The sequence below is a fragment of the Colletotrichum paranaense genome (assembly GCF_030867605.1).
Source record: "Colletotrichum paranaense strain IMI 384185 chromosome Unknown Scaffold_5.1, whole genome shotgun sequence".
Lineage (NCBI taxonomy): Eukaryota > Fungi > Ascomycota > Sordariomycetes > Glomerellales > Glomerellaceae > Colletotrichum > Colletotrichum paranaense.
The window spans coordinates 1179390-1201523 of NW_026848963.1; the positions used below are offsets into that span (position 1 = coordinate 1179390).

The 22134-nt window shown below is 51.1% G+C and overlaps 8 protein-coding genes across 8 annotated transcripts; 5 read left to right on the plus strand and 3 right to left on the minus strand.

Annotated features, from left to right (window-relative positions):
- Positions 1 to 23: 23 nt before the first annotated feature.
- Positions 24 to 2152, minus strand: CPAR01_06742 (uncharacterized protein; the record flags this gene model as incomplete). The annotated part of the gene is made up of 6 exons (XM_060491013.1): positions 24 to 283; positions 360 to 501; positions 555 to 899; positions 954 to 1056; positions 1108 to 2025; positions 2094 to 2152. The coding sequence occupies 6 exons, from the start codon at positions 2150 to 2152 to the stop codon at positions 24 to 26; spliced, it is 1827 nt and encodes a 608-aa protein (XP_060349887.1).
- An 887-nt stretch (positions 2153 to 3039) lies between these two features.
- Positions 3040 to 4461, plus strand: CPAR01_06743 (uncharacterized protein; the record flags this gene model as incomplete). Its single annotated transcript, XM_060491014.1, has 2 exons — positions 3040 to 3988; positions 4055 to 4461. The coding sequence occupies 2 exons, from the start codon at positions 3040 to 3042 to the stop codon at positions 4459 to 4461; spliced, it is 1356 nt and encodes a 451-aa protein (XP_060349888.1).
- Positions 4462 to 5533: 1072 nt separating this feature from the next.
- Positions 5534 to 7449, plus strand: CPAR01_06744 (uncharacterized protein; the record flags this gene model as incomplete). Its single annotated transcript, XM_060491015.1, has 2 exons — positions 5534 to 6059; positions 6122 to 7449. 2 exons carry the CDS (start codon positions 5534 to 5536, stop codon positions 7447 to 7449), a joined length of 1854 nt encoding a protein of 617 aa, XP_060349889.1.
- Positions 7450 to 7994: 545 nt separating this feature from the next.
- Positions 7995 to 10604, minus strand: CPAR01_06745 (adventurous gliding protein Z; the record flags this gene model as incomplete). The annotated part of the gene is made up of 1 exon (XM_060491016.1): positions 7995 to 10604. The coding sequence occupies one exon, from the start codon at positions 10602 to 10604 to the stop codon at positions 7995 to 7997; it is 2610 nt and encodes an 869-aa protein (XP_060349890.1).
- Positions 10605 to 12431: 1827 nt separating this feature from the next.
- CPAR01_06746 (primary-amine oxidase) lies at positions 12432 to 14619 on the minus strand (the record flags this gene model as incomplete). The annotated part of the gene is made up of 2 exons (XM_060491017.1): positions 12432 to 14413; positions 14517 to 14619. The coding sequence occupies 2 exons, from the start codon at positions 14617 to 14619 to the stop codon at positions 12432 to 12434; spliced, it is 2085 nt and encodes a 694-aa protein (XP_060349891.1).
- A 653-nt stretch (positions 14620 to 15272) lies between these two features.
- Positions 15273 to 16886, plus strand: CPAR01_06747 (uncharacterized protein; the record flags this gene model as incomplete). Its single annotated transcript, XM_060491018.1, has 1 exon — positions 15273 to 16886. The coding sequence occupies one exon, from the start codon at positions 15273 to 15275 to the stop codon at positions 16884 to 16886; it is 1614 nt and encodes a 537-aa protein (XP_060349892.1).
- A 1504-nt stretch (positions 16887 to 18390) lies between these two features.
- On the plus strand, positions 18391 to 20291 carry CPAR01_06748 (AMP-binding enzyme; the record flags this gene model as incomplete). The annotated part of the gene is made up of 4 exons (XM_060491019.1): positions 18391 to 18666; positions 18740 to 19111; positions 19175 to 19933; positions 19989 to 20291. 4 exons carry the CDS (start codon positions 18391 to 18393, stop codon positions 20289 to 20291), a joined length of 1710 nt encoding a protein of 569 aa, XP_060349893.1.
- Positions 20292 to 20694: 403 nt separating this feature from the next.
- On the plus strand, positions 20695 to 22051 carry CPAR01_06749 (uncharacterized protein; the record flags this gene model as incomplete). The annotated part of the gene is made up of 6 exons (XM_060491020.1): positions 20695 to 20751; positions 20815 to 20884; positions 20945 to 21015; positions 21073 to 21138; positions 21196 to 21724; positions 21789 to 22051. The coding sequence occupies 6 exons, from the start codon at positions 20695 to 20697 to the stop codon at positions 22049 to 22051; spliced, it is 1056 nt and encodes a 351-aa protein (XP_060349894.1).
- Between the last annotated feature and the right edge of the window lie 83 nt (positions 22052 to 22134).

Below are 22134 nucleotides of genomic sequence, written 5' to 3' on the forward strand. Positions count from 1 at the left end.
AAGATACCACGACTTGTCTTCATTCATTTTTCACTAGTCGTGCTAGCACCCTCGTCCTCCCACGTCACAGCTATTGGTTCGTGATTTCCCGAGAACTTCTGACCTGCGAACCAAAGCTCGAATCGCAAATCCGCAGGCGCAACAATGACTCGTATATCGAATTGGCATATATAGAACTTGAAGCCTCGGGAGAAACACGTGCCTCGCTTCTCTTTGAGTATGAGTTGCTCCTGCTGTACGCCCGTGAGGTTGCTCTTAACTTCGCAAAGCTTGAATGCTCCAGCTAAGTATGCACAAAATCAGTCATGTCCTCTCCTCTAGATGTTGACAATGCTGCGTTGTACAGTTTGCAGACTTACCATGCTTCATACTGCTTGGTAAAAAGGATACTTCATTGTGGGAGGTCACGATCTTAGCGTCCCATGACCTGGTTGTCTCGGCTGCTTTGAGACGAATATCAAATGACTTCACTAACGGCTTCGCTGGATTGATGACATCCCCCTGTGGTTGTGTCAGTGAGCTTACCGGTATTATCATGGGGTCAAGGGACTTACCTTTCGAATGAGCCATTCTATTTGGTTGATTGCCCACTTTTGCTTGTGTTCAAACTGGTCGTCAACAATATCCTCGTTAAAGTGCTTGGCTGGCGAGTAGATCTCTCGAACAATGATCCCGTAGCTAGCTCGCGCTATTCGAGTCGCCAACACCGCCAGATTACCAGATATCATCTTCTGCTGGTGATCAAGGAGTAGGCCGCGCACGACAACGAGTTGTGGGTCCTGGCAAGGGATGACTGCGATCTGGCTCGCATTCGGATGTGGGTAGCTGGTGAACTGTTGCTGGAGCCTATCTCGAACATATGCCGAACTCCCGAGGCCACCGGACAGAATCATATGATCCTATTCATGTCAGAATTCACATCTTGTTCAGTATCATAGTCATGCGGGACATACGACTTGCTGAGGCCGGTCATTTACGCCCAACCAATCCAACTGCTCCTTGATTCTCCTCATTATGCCTTCGATTTGAACCTCAAACAAGGAGGTGATCTCTTGCCTGAATTCTGTCAGTCAAGATGAAAATTTGACAGCTAGTTAACCAAGTTACTTAGTGAATGCCATCCTCCCGTTTTCAACCCGCAATCCAGGATGGCTAAAGTCATGCGAAACACCATCCATCTGGATTCTGTAGACGGACTGCATGTAGGCTCTCTCTCCAAACTTGTGTTTCACTGTCCTGAAATGGTGGCTCCTTGCCATTCTATTGGCGCAATCGGTGGGCAGTCGATCGTGGGCATCAGGGCAGATGGAGAGTCGCTGAGCTACCAATCGAACGAATGCCCTATCAATGAGGGAGGCACCAATGCCAACCCCCCTCACAGCTGCCATTTGCGACATTTGTGGGAAATCACCATCAGTTGATGTAATTTGCATCAAGGCTAGGTCAGTAGTTCCACCGCCTGCGTCAACCGTTAAAAAGAGATTTCCCAATCGAAACTCCACGGGGCTCGTCTTTAGAGTTGCGACTGCAGCTGCTTCTGCCTCCGTTAGATCAAGCTGTGCCATATGGCATGGTCCTTCGATGCCAAATCCCGCATCGCGTATTGCATTCTTGAATGCGTTCACGACTCCCATTTTAGTCCATGTAGTCGGAGCGCTAAACAAGAAGGTAACTGTCATACTTGCCCAACCACCAAAATGACGTCGACCGCACTGAGTTTCTATGCTCTCTTTGATGTGTCCATATACTTGTTTTAAGTAGTCCGTAATGTATCTTTGCGCGTCAGAAGTGCTGCGTGGAACATGTTCCAGGCCTTGTTTCTGCGCTGCCGCCAACGTATCATCGTCCAGAAAGATCTTGAAGAACTCCCGCCGAGTCTTACCGGGAACATTTTCGTCATCGTCTGCGCACATGAAACCCCACGAAGAGATACTGCCATCAGCATTGTAGATGATGGTTGTCGGGACTTTTCTTTCTCCCCGATCACCGCTCCCTGGCCAGTCGTTAATGACTTGGATGGGTGTCCTGGGTGTCATCCAGGCAACCCCTTAGATATCAGTTAGCATATTCTATGAGACCAAAATATGAGCGACTTGCCAGTGTAAGTGGTGCCGAGGTCAATAGATACAAGAATGTCGGGTTTGGCAGCCATCGTAAGAGCAGAACCTGTTCGATGTGCATAAGGTAAGGTACGTAGGTCAAGCTGATCTCTGATTTCTGCGTTGGAACCCCTCTCTCGAGGAAGAATGGCGAGGCAAGTCTCACGGCGGAAGCCCTCTTTGATTGAAACTCATGGTTCATTCCTTTCATGGTCCAAGGGGGATGGCGCGGGGCTAGTAGCCGGAAACCAGGAAGGCGCGTGTTGGTTGTCCTTATCCATCACCTGATATTCTCCCCACTTGGCTTGCGTCCATCCCTGGCCCAGGTAGGAAGGCTGGCTGCATGTAGGTGGCCTAGTCAACTTGCACCTTCGATGCCTCCGGCAACCCAGACCCAACATCTGAGAAAATAGCTTCCGAAGTCTGCCTGAAACCAATTTAATGCGGTCAAATTGCACAGGCGTTGAGTTCTGCTGCGGACTGCCGCGCATTCTAGAGGCCACAGGGATGTGGCGATTAAATGACTCTACCGTCCGTCTCTTGGTACTGTGAGGTCCCTCCAGTTGGCTGAGCTTGATGATTGACCACCGGAAAGTAAGTGATTTACAAGGAATGCAAATAAGGCAATTCCGCCTCCTACCACCCTGCCAGCGTTTGCGTCTCAGCCTGCCTCCCAACTTCTCTATCTTCACACCCAACCACCGAGTGGGCTGTTCACCTGAAATGGCAAGTATTGCGGTCTCAGTGTAAGACGAGGACTTTTGTGACTCTGCGTGTGGGGGGTCATCTCTTTTTAAGCGTAACGATGAAGAAATATTGTGTGTTGATTTCAGACCGTATTTGAGCTTGCAAAGCCCACTTCACCGCCGTCGCACGTCAACCTACTCTTAACCTCCTCCATTTGTCTCAATACGGGGACAGTCTGTTCTCAGCAGTCAAGATGTCTGATTCTTCCACCACGCAAAACTCAGCTGCGGCGGCTGGTAGCCTTTCAGGAAGTATAGCATCTGCTACCTCATCAACCTTTCCAGCCTCAGTTGGATCAAGCCAGCTTTCAACGCCGACTCTCAGCACACCTGCTCTGCCACTTGCAGAAATCACCTTAACATTATCTGGGGCCCAGCCTGGTATTGACAGAGGCACACCAACGCAAGTAGCCAACACAATTTTCACGGCTACCCCATACACAAATGCAGCTGCACAAGCACCCATCGCAGTGGCGGTTACTATCTTTGAGTATCCTTTAGCTCATACTACTAGCATCAAGCCAGCGACCAATTCAAGTGCTTCGACGCATTGTCCTCGTCCATCTTCGACCGGTATATCTACTGGGACTATCGCCGGGGCATCAGTAGGTTGTCTGCTGGGCGGCCTTCTGATCGGGGCAATTGTGGCACTAGCGATTTTGCGTCGAAAGCACCAGAAAGATGGAAAGAATATCAAGAAGGAGAATTTCGTGCTGACAACGGAGTCAAAGATTTACGGAGAGCCCAGTTCTGGTCAGTCAAGTAAGGATGTTGACCTCAGCCAATTCCTCCTAGATGCAACTCCCGACAAGGAAATCGGCGACGAATTCCGTTCACTAAGCGAACTGGTACGGTCTCACATTGAGAGTCATTACCATCTACAACCATTGCACTCTTCGGCTTCACTAGTTCCGAGCATTCGCGACTTGGAATTGCCCCAGACTCCAGGGTCAACTCCCGAAAGCGTGGCCGCTATCTGTGCCAATCCGGTCAGTCGACAAGTCGGGCTTCAGCACGTTGTTTCCACGGCCATTCTCAACAGTATCGACTTCCCCTCAGGGGGCCGATTTTCTGTGCTTCCCGAACCAGTGACAAACTTTCTCCGCTCCGTCCCAAGGGATACCCAATACGACAACTCTAGTGGTGAGAATTTGATAGCTCCAGGCCTCTCAGATCACTGAGATTTGCAAAGCTAACTTTGGTAACTAGCGAAAATGCTCGCGTTGTCACAATGGCGTAAATTATCGGCGTTTCTACTGCACCCAAGTCGCAACCAACGGACTCCACTTTCAATGCCAGACTCGGCGGCAGCTCAGCATGCTGCTGATCTCACCGCGGCTCTTCAGGTCTTCCTTAGGCCTTTCGTTCCTGCAGACCAGACCAGACTAGAGGAGCAAACGGAACACCTCCAGGCGGTCATTCTGGAATGTGCAAAGTTTGGTTGGTTGGTCATGTCACAACCCAGCGACTGGCATTTCAAGTATGGCCAGGGTGGAGAAAACTCGGGGGTCCGGATGCTCCTCGTTTTTCCTGGTCTTGATAAGTTAAGTGGCAAGGATGGAAAGTTGTATCGGTCACCTCATCAGGTCGTGGCGCCTGTGGTAACACAAGTTTAGGCAGTTAGATGTTTGGTCCGGTTGGCTGCAGACTGTATCGACACAAGCAAGCTACTTACTTCAAGTCAGTAACATGACTCAAACCAACATGCAGGCGGGGAAAATTACAAAAGGACCCTGTAGTGTGGCAAGTTGTAAGATGAAGATGTGGATATTGACTGTGTGAGCTATCTTCAGCTCAGCCTGCTCTACCCCTAGAAAAGTCGTGCCGTCACACTGACCCTGGTGAAACCCCATGGACTGTTAGGCGCTAAGACTGTGCTGTTGGTTCAAAATGTGTTGCTTTTTTTTTTCCAAGCACCAATCAGGCTGTTCATCACATTCCCAAGAGAGAAAGCCCAACCGCTAATTACTGTGCCACATGCATGTTGGCTCTCCGTGAGTGCATCTACCCACCCCACCCCCTTCACCACGGCTCAGATAGCCTAGCTAGCCTTTAACTCCGTATTCAGCCCCAGCCTGATGGTTCATATTTAGGCACTTGCAGATTGAAGATAGGGGCTCGTCTTGTTGCATCCTTTGATGCCACAGCGGAGTGTCCTACTTAAGTCGGTTAGTGACTACTGATTGCCCAGGTTCACAGACGACACATAGGCAAGTGAGGAAGCCTTCTGGGTAACATCACCGAATCCCCTCCAACGCAAACGCAGAATATCCACGCGAGAAGCATGATACCATGTACTTGAAGGCGGTGGGTTCATACCGCAGCCTGCTTGCTATGGCGAAAGCTTGGCCCCAGCAATCAATACGCCTCCTCCAAAATTAGGACATGCACTATGCATTTGCTTACTTTGTGCTGCTAGACAAGAAAACCTGGGTCGCGTCCGCTAGGTCCATGATCACGGTCGAGCTCGGTACAGAGCCCCTTCTGTTATCTCAATTATGCACATTGTCTCGCTGATGTGGTGTCGAACTGGCAAGAAACACAGTCTATGGTAACCCTCCTGGTTCTGTTGCTTTCGTGTTAGCTTTTCTAAGGCGTCTTGTTGGATCATGATTTGCTACATCTTCAACAGCTTGCTGATTTGACATTCGGTTGAGTGCATGCAAAGTTAAGCACTGGCGTTTCTCTATGGATCCCCTCAGCGCTCTACGTGCAACTTACTACATTGTTCTCTTTGGTATCGAACTGGATCAAGTCCCACAAGAAGTCAGAAACAGCCTAGAACTTGTGCGTACCTGCCACACCGACTTGCAGTATCTTATCGAAATCCGCAATGAGCTGCTGCCCCTTCTTCAGAGACGCCCCAAAGTCCTTGAGCGTGTCAACAGCATCGTCGAAACAACACACAAGGGCTTGGTCGAGGTCTGTGAGATCGTGGAAAAGAGTCGCCCTCGGCTGAACAATGGAAGGACCCCCTTCAGGAGTAGGCTGTCCTGGATTCTTTTCGACTCCGCACAGTTCAAAGCACAAAGACCGGTCATCAGTCGTCATCATGCTTCCGTTCTCGCAGAATTGAATTTCCTGCGACAGATTGCGCTGCTTGCGCCAACCCCGCAACGCGGTAATGGCGATGATGATGCCTCCAAGAAACCGACGATGTTGTTTGACAACGTTGCACTCTTGGAGGACTTGATCGGGAAGGCCAATACCTCAGGTACCGTACCCACTGTACCCCTTTGTGAACTTAATCCACCATGTATATTGACGTTGGCTCAGGATCCGTGACCTCATTACCGGCCTACTCAAGCGATATCAACCCCCCCGAGCAGCGTCAACCAGCCGATTCAATAACAAGTCAGGCCTTCTTTGCTTTATCCTCCGGCCCTTCTACTGTGTACTCGGCTCTATCTCCTCTGCCTGTACCTACAGATTGTCCTAAACTCCCTTCCGACTTCCTTTCTTCCTCTTTGTCGAAGATTGACATACCCGAGCACATCCTCGACCAACATCAAGATGCGCCGAGTATACTTGGATATGAGGAAACAGGAGGCGAAGTCCTAGATTCGTCTGATGGAAACGGAATTTCTCTTTTGTTCGGAGATTATGCGAACATGACACCACTTTTATCATCAACGCCATCTGTGTCGAGCGCATCTACATCCATGTCACCGTGGTCTCCTAGTGCTGAGCATCTCCATCGACCAGCCTCCGTGGTGTCTTCCTTGTCGTCTATGCATGGAACACCCGGGTTTTCCAACTCGGAGACCACATTGGTAGTTCGATCCACCTCGGCAATGTCTTTGGAAAATACAGCCCAGAGGCAACGACCGCCGTCATTCCGTAAACAACATCAATCTGAGGAGTTCGATCATCGGAACCTTGACAGTCCGCCTGTTCCGGGCATGATTCAGGACTTAACATCACCACGAAGCACTTCATCTCCCTCTTCGGCTTCCACACCTATCTCATCTTCAGCACGTCAGTTTCGCTCGTGGTCGTCGCCATCGTCTTCACAACTAGGTCGACACAGACCTAAAGGCCCCCACCAGTCCAACCCTCCAGATGCGTCATCATCGCCAGATGTAGGAAAGAACCCCAAGGTTGCATATCCTGCTTCCTTTCCTCTAGATGCTAAGGATGATCAAAACGCCGTCTCAAATGGCCGTTTTCGCGCATATAGTCCCATATATCGCAACGAGGATGTCACCAGTCATCTCAACTCTCCATCTCAGCCTCGTCGGCTACAAGACCAGGCATTCAATACAGACTTTACGCACGAACAGCAACCATTGCCGTCACGGGCCCATCTCGCTTGTTACGCCCAAGAGAGGGCTCCTCATCCGCTTTCGCAGGCTATTTCTATCAATTCTCTGCGGGGTAGCCATGTATCACAATTCCAGGATAATGTAGTACCCCAGCGAGAGTCTGAGCAAGTTCAAGTTTTCGAGATGCTGGGTTCGATTCCAAGCTTGGATCAATTCACCAGCTATCAACGTCCAAGTAATCAGAGAGACTTCATTGATGAGGCGTCTTACATGACCAATTGGGGGAAGGAGGGCCCAAGTTCTGTTCCTTCCGACTCGGGGATATTCGAGCTGCCGTAAGCCTACAAGCAAGCACCGATCGAAATGCCTAGGAGGAGGCAATCAGATGGAATTGAACCTTTCAGTCTTGAAAACGTATAGCAGTGACAGCCAGTGTCTATTCGGCGGAGACGAGTGACGAAAACGATGCCCAATGCCAGTGTTCATACCTTCAATAATTACGATTGTGATGCTTGAGACTCACTTGGATGAAAGGTGGAATTGAGCAGTAGATCTTGTCATCTGCTCAGTTGTTTGCGAGGCAGTCTGAGGTGGAAATGTGTCAAGGACACATGAGCATGGTGAAGATAGATCTGGCACACTATCACGAACATCGCGGGTCTTTTGCGCATCGGATCGTATGGTCATTGAAGAGGCAAAGTAAGTCAATTCACGTGTCATGATTCGTATCTAGTTCATGGGGGATTAGTTTATTAAGTACAACTTCGTGGCACTCTTGTTTGGTATCTCGGTTTGGTGTATGTCCTTCCCCTGGGGCCTGGTCGACTTCGCCCTTCACCTTTGTACACAGATCTTCCCAGTCATCAATGGAATTCCAGTAACACTTATGCAGCAACAGCCTCCTCCTTGGGCTTGGCTTCCTCCACTGCAGGCTCGGCGGCGGGCTTGTCGCCATTAACGCTGGCAGCCTTTGTGAGCTCCTCACGCAGCTTCTGCAGTTCAGCGGCGTGCTTCGCCTCGGCGGCAGCCAGATCCTTCTTGGAGTCCTCGAGGTCCTTCGTCAATGAGTCAACAGCAGAGGTCGACTTCTCGGCCTTCTCCTGCCAGCTGGCAGCTTCCCTCTTAGCGCTCTCCAGCTCAGTAGATGCGTCCTTTTTGACGCTCTCGCTAGACTTTTCAAGGTCGGCATACTTGCTCTGCAAGTCCGCCAGCTCCTTGCTCAAACGCGAGGACTCCTCGGCTGACTCGGTCTTCGTCTTGTCGTGGGTTTGCTGCAGAGCGGCATGCTGCTCTTCGAGATCAGAGAGAGACTTCTTTGTGGTAGTGTGCTCCGCCTCAATATCGGCCTTGGCCTTCTCGTGGGACTCCTGCTCTGACTTGTGCTTGGTCTCGGCATCGGCCAGGCTCTGCCTGATGGAGGCGAGCTCAGATCCAGCATCGGATTGTGCCTTGTCGTGCGACTCCTGGAGAACCTTGTACTTCTCCTCCCACTCCGCAACGCTCTTCTTCGCGGCCTCGACTTCAGCGCTAGATTCGGCTTGGGCCTTCTCCTGTCCTTGCTTGAGGACGTTGAACTTCTCCTCCCACTCCGTCACGCTCTTCTTCGCGGCATCAATCTCGGCACTGGAGTCAGACGCAGCCTTCTCCTGGGCCTGCTGCAAGGTGGTGTACTTCTCCTCCCACTCGGCAGCAGTCTTCTTGGCGGCGTCAACTTCAGCGCTGCTTTCAGACTGGGCTTTCTCCTGTGTCTGCTTGAGAGCGTTGAACTTCTCTTCCCACTCTGCAACACTCTTCTTGGTAGCCTCCAACTCTGCGCTGGATTCTGACTGGGTCTGTGCTTGCGCCTCCTGCAGCGTCTTGTACTTTTCCTCGGACTCGGCTAGGCTCTTCTTCACGGATTCCAACTCTGCGGTGGCAGCGGATTGCGTTTCCTTCTGAGTCTTTTCCAAGCCACTGTACTTTTCCTCCCATTCGGAAACGCCCTTCTTGGCAGCCGCCAGTTCGGCGTCATGAATCTCCTGTAACTTGGTGTACTTCTCTTCGGACTCAGCCAGAGACTTCTTTGCAGATTCAAGCTCGGTACCAGAGGCAGACTGAGCATCCTTGTGCGACTGCTCCAGCTTGTTGTATTTGTCCTCCCACTCGGCAACACTCTTCTTGGCTGACTCGAGCTCCGCCACGCTCGACTCCTGCAGCTTCGCGTACTTGTCTTCGCTCTGAGCGAGGGAGCTCTTGGCAGTCGCCAGGTCTGCATCCGCCTCAGCCTTGATCTTGTCGTTGGTTTGCTGGAGAGCAGTAAGCTTCTCCTGGGCGTCGGCAAGCTCCTTCTGGGTGGACGACAAGACGGATGCGGAGTCGGACTTGAGGCCATCGAGGGTCTGTTGAAGGCTGGCAACCTTGTCCTGCGCTTCGGCCAGCTCCTTCTTGGTGGCAGCGACCTGCTCCTCGGAACCGATCTTGAGCTTGTTGTGATTATCCTCGAGCTCGACAAACTTTGTCTGGGCGTCGAGCAGCTCCTTCTTGGCGGCCTCGAGGTCCGCATCAGCTTCCGTCTTACGTTGGTCAAGGGTCAACTGGAGAGCGACAAGCTTTTCTTGGGCATCGGTGAGGTCCTTTTGGGCGGCAGATACGTTGGCGCTGGAACCGCTCTGGAGATCGTCGTGGGTTTTCTGGAGAGCGGTGAACTTTTCTTGGGCATCGCTCAACTCCTTCTTGGCAGCGGCGAGATCGGAATCGGTGTCGGCCTTGAGCTTGTCGAGAGCCTCCTGAAGGGCGGTGTATTTGCTGCCGGCGGTGGCGAGCTCGGCTTCGGTGTCGGACTTGAGCTTGGAGTGCTGGCCTTCGAGGTCGGAAAGTTTGCCCTCGAGGGTGGTAACGGCAGCAACCTTTTCGCCGAGGGACTTGTTCGCGGACTCGGCCTCGGCCTTGATCTTGTCGAGGGTCTCCTGCAAGGTGAATCGGGCCTGGTCGGCATCGGTCAGGCGCTCCTGGAGGGCCTTGAGCTCGTCGCGGAGGGAGACTTCGAGGGTCTCGCGCTCCTTCTTGGCCTCAGCCAGCTGCTCCTTCACGGCGGCAAGATCATCCTCAAGAGCCTTCTTCTCCTGCTGAACCTTATCGAGCTGCTCCTGGAGAGCGGCAAGCTTCTTGTTCGCGTTGTCAAGCTCCTGGGCGCGCTGGGTGTTGGCGTCGCCGTTGGCCTGAAGGTGGTGGTTGATCTTGTCGTTGCTGGTGGCAAGCTCGGACTCGAGAGTGGCGATGCGAGATTTGTTCTCTTGCTTGGTTGATGTCAATTGGGCATCGAGCTCCTGAATCTTTTTGCGCAAGTCTTCGGCCTCCTCGGAAAGGGAGGTGTACTGCTTCTCCTTCTTGGAAAGATCCTCCTCGAGGACAGTGATGGTCTCCTCACGGTCGGCAAGCTTCTGCTCGAGCTCTGCAGCAGAGCCCTCAAGCTGGTGGCCGTTGCTGGGTGAGAAGACTGAGACAACGTTGCCCATGATGGAGAATTCTCGTCAGACTGAACTCAGTGGAAGGGGGGCCTGTTGTCGGTTCAGTCGAGGGAAGGTAGAGAGGCGGGCAGGGCAGTTGATGGGATAAGATTGGTTAATGGTTGAAGATTTTGGGGGAAAGGTGCAATGCAGGCAAGACCCATGAACGTCGGTGAGTCGACTTTCCTCGAGGTTTCCTTGGGGAGTGAGGCAACGGTGAGGAGTAGGAGGAGGAGGAGTACGGGATAGTAGGACCGGAAGGGAATTGTCGGTAAAAGGTGAGGCAAGGTAAACAAAGAAAGGCGGTCAAGGGGATTTTCTGCACAGCATAGCACCTGCCTGGCCAGGGTGCTCTTTTTTTTTCTACATGGCAATCGCTCTTTCTGTGTTTTTTTTTGGGCCGTTATCGTGGGTCACTGATTTTGCACCTGCTGCTTCACTCGTTCATGTGGTGATGGAAATGAGCGACCTGCTTTCTAAGTGGCTGGACCCCTGCTTTGGACCCTCCAAATTATTGGCAGCCCGGCCGTTGGGCCCACTCAAGCTATTCTAATTGGGTGTAGTGACGGCATCCCCATGGATGTACTATCTAGCAGGCCACAGTCCACAAAGATACCTCTGTATGGCCTGAGGTCACACTTTGGGCGCTCAGGGACCTGTCATTGTGTGACCATTGACCAACGGGCCCGTCAAGGATTTTCCTGCCAAAGACGTGGGGGCCTCTCAATGGCTGCTAATTACTGCTGTTTCTTTACCGTTGGGCGCAAAGTTTTTTTTTTTTTTTTTTTTTTCTTTTTTTTTCAGGTGGTACTGGCACATGGCGGCGGCAAAGAGAAACAATGTGTGTCCCGTATGATACCTTCCATTGGATATAAACAAACACATTGTGTCTGAATCCGTACTTACTCTGTACAGCTTGGGAAGGTGCTTGGGTGACTACCTTCCCTCAATGCTTCTGCCTCGGAGGGGAGAAGATGGCAGAATCCAATGGAGAAGAGGGGAAATATCTGCTGCCTCAGGTATGAAGCTATTTTACCTTGTCTTGGGCATGAGGGGTCTCCCCTCCGTACATCGCATGGTACCTTACCTGCTTACTTAGGTACGGTCCACGAAGACCTACATACCTTAGTAAGAGAAGTTCAAGCACATGTAAAGCAATTGAGTCGTCCCCCTCATCATCTTCTCATGCAATCTCCCACCGTCAATACCTCAGCGAAGGCTGCGGCTGCTTCTGCGGAACATCTCACTGGATCCACATGTTCAGATCTTACTTGAGTCATTGGCACCCAAGCTTAGGCCGGGTTGGACGTCACGATCCAGCCATATAGCAACGGAAACACCCCTGACATGCCAACTCATTGAAGATAAGCACGTCAACGCGTCACGGCATCGCTTTACTCGAGCATCGTCATCCGCCTTCTTCACTTGTAATTCCAAAGCAAAAGATGCCAATTGGACCATGGCTACCATACTACCTACTGAGGTAAGGTACCTAGGTAGGTTACTTCGTAGGTACCAAGCCTGTGCATCTTCTGCAGACCGCCTGGATGACGGACTCGACATAAGGCCCGCGGCACGGATACCTTACTGTCGGTCACATCACGCAACCCTTGTCACAATCTCCGTCCTGCCCTTCTCATCCACCGTCTGTGCGATTCACCGGACTCTCATTAGAAGCGCCACCAAACACCAAATTTCGGGTGAGTAAATGACATTCATCCACACTGCGCTTTTCTACAAATCCAAATACGACAATTTCAACCATATGTCTTCCACCTTGTTTATTTCTCACCAGTCTTCACACACTGATCAACGTGTGGGTACGGATACCATTCCTCACAACCGAGCGCAACCACGCTTCCCCTCATTGGCGCAGAATGCATCCTTGGACGTCCGATCGACACACACCGACGACGGCGGTACCCAAAGTCCTGGGTTCTTCTCAAAAAAGTTGGACGCCCGCAGCATCACGCTCACCGGCTCTGCTGGCATAATTGGGAAGTCCTCCGTCCGGGGAAAGTGCGTGAGACCAAATTGAATGTAGCACACAATATCTGTGTTTTCGATAGACTCGTTCCGAGCCACCCAATCCACGATTGTCTGGTTATGCGGATGCTCCTCTCCCGTCGACTGACAGACGTAGTCCCCAGCCGGGAAAAGCTCGTAGTCTTTGTACGGCACTACCCAAAGACTCTTGCGAGCAAACGCCGCCCGTTTGTACACCATGCTCCCTGGTTTGGCCAGAAGAGGCGGGCAATTGGGATTGATGATTTTGTACCCAACCGGCTTTTTGGCTGAAGGGTTGATGCTATTCGGATTGATGATATCCCACGCCCGACTCGTCTCGTGGCAATACACTGCAGCACCCTCCTCAGAAGTACGCAAAGGTGTCTTTTTGCAGTAGAAACCATTGCCAAAGGGGTTTTCTTGTGATCCCACGGGCGCGTCCGATGGTACCGCGTCGCTTTGTAGCACTGAATTGTTTCGCCCATCAATCTCGGGATCAATTCTCAACGAGAAGATATGCTGGTGATTATGGGCATTCAATCGGGACGCAACCTCGGTGCCGTACGGAGCTGCCGACTCGGATGGGTGCATGCAATACGTGTTCAACATGCCCGTGAGCTTGATCTCGAGTTTATATGTGCCGTCGAGAGTAAAGGTATGGTAGAAAGCATACTCGTAATTGGCCGCCGTGATGATCTGGGAAATGACGAGCTTCCGATCACGGGCTGAAATAACACTGCCATCACGAAAGTCCGTATGCTTGTAGAGAAGTCCGTTATCCTCCTCGTGGATGCAAATCGCGTTTTTGATCATTGCTGGTTCGCCTTTGGATGTCGTCATGACTGCGTCGAGATAATGGATCTCGCCCTTGCAATCGCAGCCAAGCTTGAGCGAGTTCGTCATAAGGCCGCTGCCGTATTCACCAACGTCAAAGGCGTGCTTCCGCTGGTGTGGTGGATCAGGGTTGCCGTACGGGACAACCATTTCGACAACGCTAATGCGGTTGAACAGTGTTCGATCTTGTTGTTGTTGTTGGTCGTGGATGCGCACGTCTGAGATCACGATGCCTTCCCGGTAATTGAAACCGATATGCATCTTGTAGCCCGCCCAGAAAAGCTCGTTCCCCTGCATGCGAAACGAAACGCCTTGCGGCTGGGTGATGTCGATAGGCTTGAGCCTAGTGCCATCGTATGACTCTTGAATGAAGTCTGGTAGGTAGTTGTGTTCGTCCAGCGGGACCTTGGTCCGTTCTCCGTTGACATGTCGGACGTCAATAGCGAGGACCTCTTCCGTCTCGGTGTCCACAACCACGGAAAAGTCCAAGGGGTGTGCGTACTGGTTGTCCATTGATGACTTTCGGTAGTAGGGCAGACCTTGCTGCAGACGCCGTTCAAACCCCCAACGGTGGTCGAATCCAATGGCCCAGGCGTCGAAGAACACTTTGGACATATCGGTAATGCCAATCTCACGGCAAACCTCAATGATTTTGGGGTTCAGCCGGGCAACTCGTTCCGTAACGTCGAGGTCTTCAAGAGTCAGGGTCGGTGCGACCTCCGATACTGCTTTCCAGGTCTCAACCTCGCCTTTGGCCAGATTGACAATGACCTCGGCAACCTTGCTTGAACCACGCTCTGCCAGTATGATAGCAAAGGCACGCCGTTCGGGTCGCGGCCCTCGCCCTGCACGGAACTCTGCATACTCGCTCTTGGTAGGTTCACGTAGAGTCAGACAATTGAATTTGACCGAACCAGCGTTTCTGTGCTCACGGATGAGCCTGGCAGCAACTCGTAATTCGTCGATTGACAGCGGATCTGGAATATTACATTAGCTTCACAATATCGCAATTGAACCTGCCAGCAACCGTCTCAGGTACGCAGGCATTGCCGTACGTCAGAAATCAAGACTTTGACATACCAAGAGGATGCATCACTGCTTGCTTAGACAAGTCAGGGGCTTGGTCGCCTTCTTCATGATGGAAGATTGTGTAACCAGGAAGAGAACTTGTGTCTTTGATCATGTTGACGGAAATATCGTATAAAAGCACAGGGGGGCGAACACAGGCTTCTAACGCCGTCTTAGAATTGAGAGACAACGGCTATACTTATACTCATGGTCACTCGACTGACGAATGGTATTTACGTAAAATGTCGTGCCATCTACGAAGTCCACTGGGGCTTTTGCTCGCCGGCCCGTTCAAGCTTTGGTCAGATGGGTATCAGCTTTACGATCCAGATCTCTGACGCACGCGGGGATGACCGGGACAAGGGATGTTGTTAGACTCGTTGTCGTTGATGACTAGTGGGACCGGCCCGGCTGGTGGGGGCGAGAGAACCATGAGTTACCGGCATAACGAGTCGACCACTCCTCAGTAGATGAATCTACCCGGATGATGCGTATCTCCGGCCCCAAAAAGATTAGGTTGTTATTATATGCCAACACTAATCACTCACTCCGAGTGTTATCGACTCCAAAAGGGGGAAGATCCGACATCAGGATGAGGGGAAATAATTATAAGAAGTAGTGCACTGCCGTGAAAGAGGGTATTGGCCGAGACACGCCAACCAACTACCACAAGAGAATGTCACAATCTCGTCTTTTCAACCAAGCTTTTCCCCTGCTTCTACCTCTGTTGTCCAAAGCCTCACGAGCGTCCCTGTCCACGCGATCAATATGGATGCTGAGCAAGGTCCCACGTTGAAGCCCTCAACCATGTCGCATCAGGCAGCTCAAGATGCAGTAGATCTCGCCGAACTTGGTCATTCGCAAGCTCTCAGTCGCAAATTCGACACGTGGAGCATGTTGTCGCTCGCCTTTGTCGTTCTAGGCACCTGGTCAGTCTTTGCACAAAGCCTGGCCAGCGGCCTCACCAACGGTGGTCCGATAACCATCCTCTGGGGCCTGTGTTTGGTCACTTTTTGCAATACTTGCATCGGCGTTTCCCTAGGAGAGATGTGCAGCAGTATGCCAACGGCTATGGGTCAGGCATACTGGGTCTCACGGTTATGGCCTACCTCAGCTGGTCGCTTTTTGTCGTACCTCTGCGCCTGGATCAATACCTTTGGATGGTGGACTTTGTCAGCTTCCACCGTAGCGTTTATGACCGAGTTCATCTTGGGGATGAACTTGCTTTTCGACGAAACTTCGACGGCACCTCAAACTGGCTGGGTCCAGTTTCTGGTTTACCTTGGCACGACAATACTCCTGACTCTATTAAATATGATTTCTTGTCGAAGGGACAAGATTCTCCCCATTTTTAACAACTTTGTTGGGATCACGTTTGTCGGGTTATTTTTTGTTTTCGGACTTGCCCTACTCATATCGGTTGGGACCAGGGACGGACTCCATTTCCAATCCGCATCGTTTGTGTTCGGAGCGTGGATCAATCGCACGGGATGGGGCGATGGTATCGTGTGGTTCATGGGCCTCGTCCAGAGCGCCTACGGACTCACGGCTTTCGACGCCGCCATCCATCTCGTAGAGGAGATACCTGCACCACGAAAGAACATCCCCCGGGTCATCTGGTTGTCTATTATTTGTGGTGCAGGTACTGGATTCTTGTTCATGGTTGTCTGTCTCTTTTCCATTCAAGACCTCGAACAGGTCCTCGACCCGACAACAGGCCTCCCCTTTATGGATCTTGTCAAAAGCACGGTTGGGCTGCAAGGGGCAGCCGTCCTTATTGCTCTTTTCATCATCAATGGCTTGGGCCAGGGAGTCACTGTCTTGACGACAGCGTCCAGACTCACATGGAGTTTTGCGCGCGACGGAGGAATCCCGTGGAGTCCCTACTTCTCTCATGTGGACGAAACTTGGAAGGCACCAGTTCGCGCGCTTGGGCTACAAGGAATCATCATCGGTCTCGTCGGTCTACTTTACACCTTCTCCAACACAGTTCTGGAGGCCATCGTCGGCGTCAGTACCATTGCCCTTACGATATCCTACGCTATTCCCATACTCACGCTTCTTCTGGTTGGGAGAAACAAATTGCCCCCAGCGGAATTCCGTCTTGGTCGATATGGGGCTGTCATCAATTGGGTTTCGATTGTTTATTGCTTGGTTACGACTGTTTTCTTCTTTTTCCCCGCCGAGCCCAACCCAGCTATCGCTGACATGAACTATGCTATCGCTGTCTTTGGAATTATCCTCTTATTCAGCATTAGCTTTTGGTTCATCAAAGGAAGGCAGACGTATTTGCAAGTTGAAGACATTGCTGGACGGGTCATATATGGCACGGCTGAGCATCAGCCCGAAGTCACGGCTGAATCCAACATAAAGAGAGACTGAACCTTTGTACTTACGCTGTTATCTGTAAACATGTCGAAATAGTTGCGAATCAAGAGAAGCAAATAAGTCTTCATCTAACTCACTTCATGCTATCCCACAACCCCCATGTGCTACTTCGACACCGGTTTGCCAACGCAAGTACTTGACAAAAAGGCGGATACTCACTGACAAGAGTATTCGTTAATGAGGTTATCGTTTGCATCTATCGAGGTGATAAGCAGAGGTGCGTTTCAAGTTCTCAGAACGCACACGAATGGGTGAACATATGGGCCGGGAAGTGGATGAATTCGCAGTTCCCCAGATGCCAAGTGCTAGCGCTCTCGGCTAAAGTCTTGGCCATAAAACTAGCCGCTTCTGGATTGATGCAGACCCGCCACAAAAGCTTGGCCAAGAATCTAGCCTCTCTTAGACTAGGTACGGAGCCCTTCCAGTCTGTCACTCTGGCACAGTCCCCCTTATCTTGATGTCTTTGTAACGAATTTACATCTCTACCAACAGGCAACACTCCTGAATGTCTTGCGAGGCGCTTGCAGGGTGACTGCCATTCTGCTGATAGTACTGCTACATATTAATGGCAATTTCCGCATTGATAAGGTTCTGAACTATGCCCGGAACCGGGAAGAGTCCCTGATAACTGACGCTGGAGCATGGTCGAGAGGCTGTAGGATGCAAAGAACCTCAAGGCGTTTGGCGCCTCAATGCATGGCATCCTTTCTTGCTGAATGTGAAGTCGCTCGTACTGCCTTGGTGAAATAGTCTGCTTGTCAGAATCTATTTGGATATTGTTAGCCGTCGTGGTGAGCTCTACCGTTGAATCTTCTATCCAACGGACTTTCGAAGCGGCGCTGGTGTGTAACGAGCTGCACACTTTCCTGACAAAGGAATATTCCCAAGATCCGATTTCAACAACGATCGACTACGATATTGTCTCTCGAAACCGGTAACTGATCCGGATAGAGGTGGGTATAGAAGTCAGTGCCAGTCGATCCCGACGTCGGAGCCGGCTGTTGGCCCGGTGTACTAGGTAGGCTGCGAACTTCATTATTAAAATACAACTACCTAGATCTTGGGGCTAGATCTCATGCCTCCACGTGGCCAGCAAGATCGCAATGTCGGAAAGTAGCCAGCACAGCCAGTATTGTTGGCTCAATTTCAGCGTGCATGAGCTGGGTGACCCGTGCCTGTTTGCCTGGAGCCGAGCCTACTCTAGTGGGGCTATTGGAAAGGATGGGCTCCCGAGCCAAGTACTGTTTAACAACCCCGAGACGGCCCGCGGGGATACTGCGTGTCGTGGGGTTATCGGCAATCCCAATTGGGATTAGCAGAGAGTCGAACCTCGCGGTCAATTGCCAATTTCCATGTCAGAGACAGCTCTCACCGGATGAACGACTGCTTATTAATAAATGAAAGGATTCTCAGATCTCGAGCCTTTCGTGAATCAGTTTGGTGGCTCTCGGTGGTTAAGTGAATCGGTTCAGAAACGCCCAAGAAGCCCGCCGCCACAATGTTGTTCGTCCCTGACCAATCTCTTCCCCAACTCCCAAGCATTCCCGACACAGTGCCCCTCTGCGATTTCATGTTTGATGAGCAGTATGGACGGCACCCCGTTGCGACATCTCTTGATCCCTATACTTGTGGACTGAGTGGTAGCAGTATCTCGGCCCAGGAACAGAAAGGTCGTGTTGAGGCCCTTGCGAGATCATTGGCTCAGGAATTCGGATGGAGTGTCAATCAGGGCAGTGAGTTCGACAAGGTGGTCGGCATATTTGCTCTCAACACTGTAAGTTCTATGATGATTGGAAATTCAAGATTTCTAAAGATGACGCGCGTACTGACGTTCTTCTGCAAAACAGGTGGACATAATGGGATTATCCTGGGCCGTCCATCGCTTGAATGGCATCTCTTCCCCTGCAAACGCGATGTACAATGCAGAAGAGCTCACACATCAACTCGTGACATCAAAGTGCAAAGCGCTCTTCACCGTTCAGTCTCTTCTGCCCGTCGCACTGAAAGCTGCTAAAGCTGCCGGTATTCCAGAGTGCTGCATCTACCTCTGCGACATGCCTGGCCAGCAGGAGGCGAAGTTCGAACAGTACGAAACGGTCGCTGAGCTTATTCTTCGAGGCCAAACTTTGCCACAACTTGAGCCAATCAAGTGGAATCGTGGTCAAGGACAAAGACAGACAGCATTTCTCTGCTACTCCAGTGGTACCTCTGGTCTACCGGTGAGTGATGCCTCCAAAGATCTGTCTCCTTTGTTGAACTTGCGTACTGATGCTACTTAACAGAAAGCGGTCATGATCTCACACCAAAATGTCATTGCCAACATTATCCAATTGTCACTTTTTGATCAAGCAGACCGAGACGCCATTGCTCCGGCGTATCGCGACATTGGACTTGGCCTTCTACCTCAATCCCACATCTACAGCCTGATCATTATATGTCACGCCTCAACATATAGGGGCGACTCGGTAATCGTGCTACCAAAGTTCGACTTGAACACATACCTCCGCACAATAGAGTATTTCAAAATTAACACCCTCTATCTCGTTCCGCCGTTGGTTATCGCAATGATCAACAATCTTGAAACACTAAAGAAATACGATCTTTCATCCGTCAAGCGGGTGTGGGTCGGGGCGGCACCGTTAGGGCTGGAGGCAACTAATGCACTGCTCTCCGCGTATCCCTCCTGGAAGATAACTCTCGGATATGGCATGACAGAAACATGTGTCGTTGTCACTTCCGGTACGCCTAGGGACATTGTCGTTGGCAGTTCCGGCCTGATTTTGCCAGGCTTTGAGATCATGCTCGTTGACCCGGACGGCAAGCGGGTGGACACATACAACGAGCCGGGCGAGGTGTGGGTGAAATCGCCAAGTGTTGTGCTCGGCTACCTGAATAACGAGTCTGCAAATCGCGACACTTTCGTTCACACGGAGAATGGTCGGTTCATCAAGACAGGAGACGTCGGGGAAATGCGGAAGGCACCCAGCGGAAAGGAGCACCTCTGGATCGTGGACCGAATCAAAGAACTCATCAAAGTCAAGGTACGAGCTTCGAACATTCAATGAGTATTTGCGGTCACTGACTAAAGCCATCTAGGGTCATCAAGTTGCTCCGGCTGAACTAGAGGCGTGCCTATTGGGCCATTCAAGCGTGGCGGATTGTGCCGTCATTTCTGTGCCGGATGATCGTGCCGGGGAAGTCCCAAAGGCTTACATTGTCAAGTCGGGGCCATGTTCCGAGAAGGATATCCAGGAGTACGTGCAGGCCAGGAAAGCTCCCCACAAATGGATCAAGGGAGGCATCGAGTTTGTGGATGCGATTCCCAAGTCTCCTTCGGGCAAGATACTAAGACGGTTGTTGAGAGACCGTGAGAAGCAGCGGCGTGCAGCAAAGCTATGAGTGAATCAAAGGGTCAGGTTTGTTTGGGAGACATCTTGCTGAGGGTTTCAGATTAGATGACAAGTTTCGTTAGTGTTGGAACCGTGATGAATAGAGTACCTTCGAGACATCAGGAACGTGTGAACTCCTCATCCTCATTTCAATTTCTCTCGTTTTCACTCACTAGCTTGCTGCTTAGGCACTTGGTGACCAAAGGTAGTCTGTCGGCAAACTTCGGGTATGCCTATATGAGTAAGCCGGTCACAGCGTTGGTGGTCTGGGTGGAGAGGAACCCAGATGAACCCTGCCAGAGTGCAAACATGTCATACTCAAATACTTAATTCGACATCATCGTTGCAGAACAATCTCAAGTATCGAATCACAGCATCAGCTTTCGATATTCACTACAAGCAAGCCCATAGCCATGCAGATCCCCGAGACTATGTTTGCTTGGAGAAAGCACAAGGGCAATCCAAATCCTGTGCGTGTACTGGAAACACTGGATCTGGACCTCAGAGCTAATGATTCGAATGTGCAAAATTAGGTCTGGGAAGAGGTACCCGTACCCATGCCCTCGCCGACGGGCGTATTGTGCAAGATGCTCGCCTCCGGGGGTAAGCTCAAAACAATTGCATAGGTGTTGATCATGGTGACTCACTACATAACAACCATAGTCTGTCGTAGTGACCACTCGCTTCTCACCATCGAAAAGCAGCCCGGCTGGTTTCAGGATAAATTCATTCTTGTACGACGGTTCAAGTCACTTGCCGTCTAATCCTACGTCTTTCTAATTTCATATCAGGGCCACGAGGGGTGCGGTCAAATTATCAAGCTTGGAGATCAAGTTCTTGACTCAGAATTCAAAGTGGTAAGCATTAATGAAGGTTTTTCACAATCATTGCATCCCAATACTTAATATGGCCAGGGCGACATTGTGGCTTTGAACGCTGTTCCAGGATGTGGCGCTTCCCACTGCGATGAATGTTCGCGGGACTTAGCTCAGATATGCGAAGTTGGCCATCATTCCGGCATCGGTCAGGATGGATTCTATGCTCCGTACGCGGCTATCGATGTCCGTGGACTTGCCTATGTTCCTCAAGGAGTCTCACCCGCTGAGGCTGCGGTGGCCACTGACGCCGTTACCACCGCTTACCACGCTGTTCATCGAAGAGGCGAAGTCAAAGCAGATGAGACCGTTTTTCTATTCGGCCTGGGAGGCCTGGGATTCAATGCTCTTCAAATTGTCCTGAACATTGGGGCAAGAGTCATTGTCTCTGATATCAGAGAAAGTCTGCTCGAAGAGGCTGCCGCCATTGGGGTCCCTCGGGCAGACTTGGTTCCGCCAGGGAAGAAGGTTCAAGAATTTGTCATTGAACAAGGATTGACCGGTAAAATCGACACCGTCCTCGATTTTGTCGGCACTCATCAGACCTTTGAGGATGCTCAGCAGATAGGTAAGAAAAACCACATCTTAACGATTCACCTAACTCGGGAAATCTGTCTCACACGAAGCTTTAGTTCGTCGAGGTGGGAAGCTGCTATGCATTGGTAGTCTCGACACCGAAAACACTATACATATGAAGATTGGAACCAGGAAGCGACTCAGCTACATCTTCTCTTATGGAGGTCAGGTAAAGGACCTGAAGGAAGTTTTGCAACTCATTGCCAAAGGCAACATTAGGCCCAGAGTTGAGACGGCGAAATTGAGTGACTTTCCCGATGTCTTGGAACGCTTGGAAAGAGGGGAAATCAAAGCCAGAGTTGCTTTGATGCACGGATGATCCACCATACGAATTGCATCTTTCAACTCTTGGGAGTTGAGTCAAACATTGATACCTTATGCTTTCCCCAAGGCTTCAGTAAT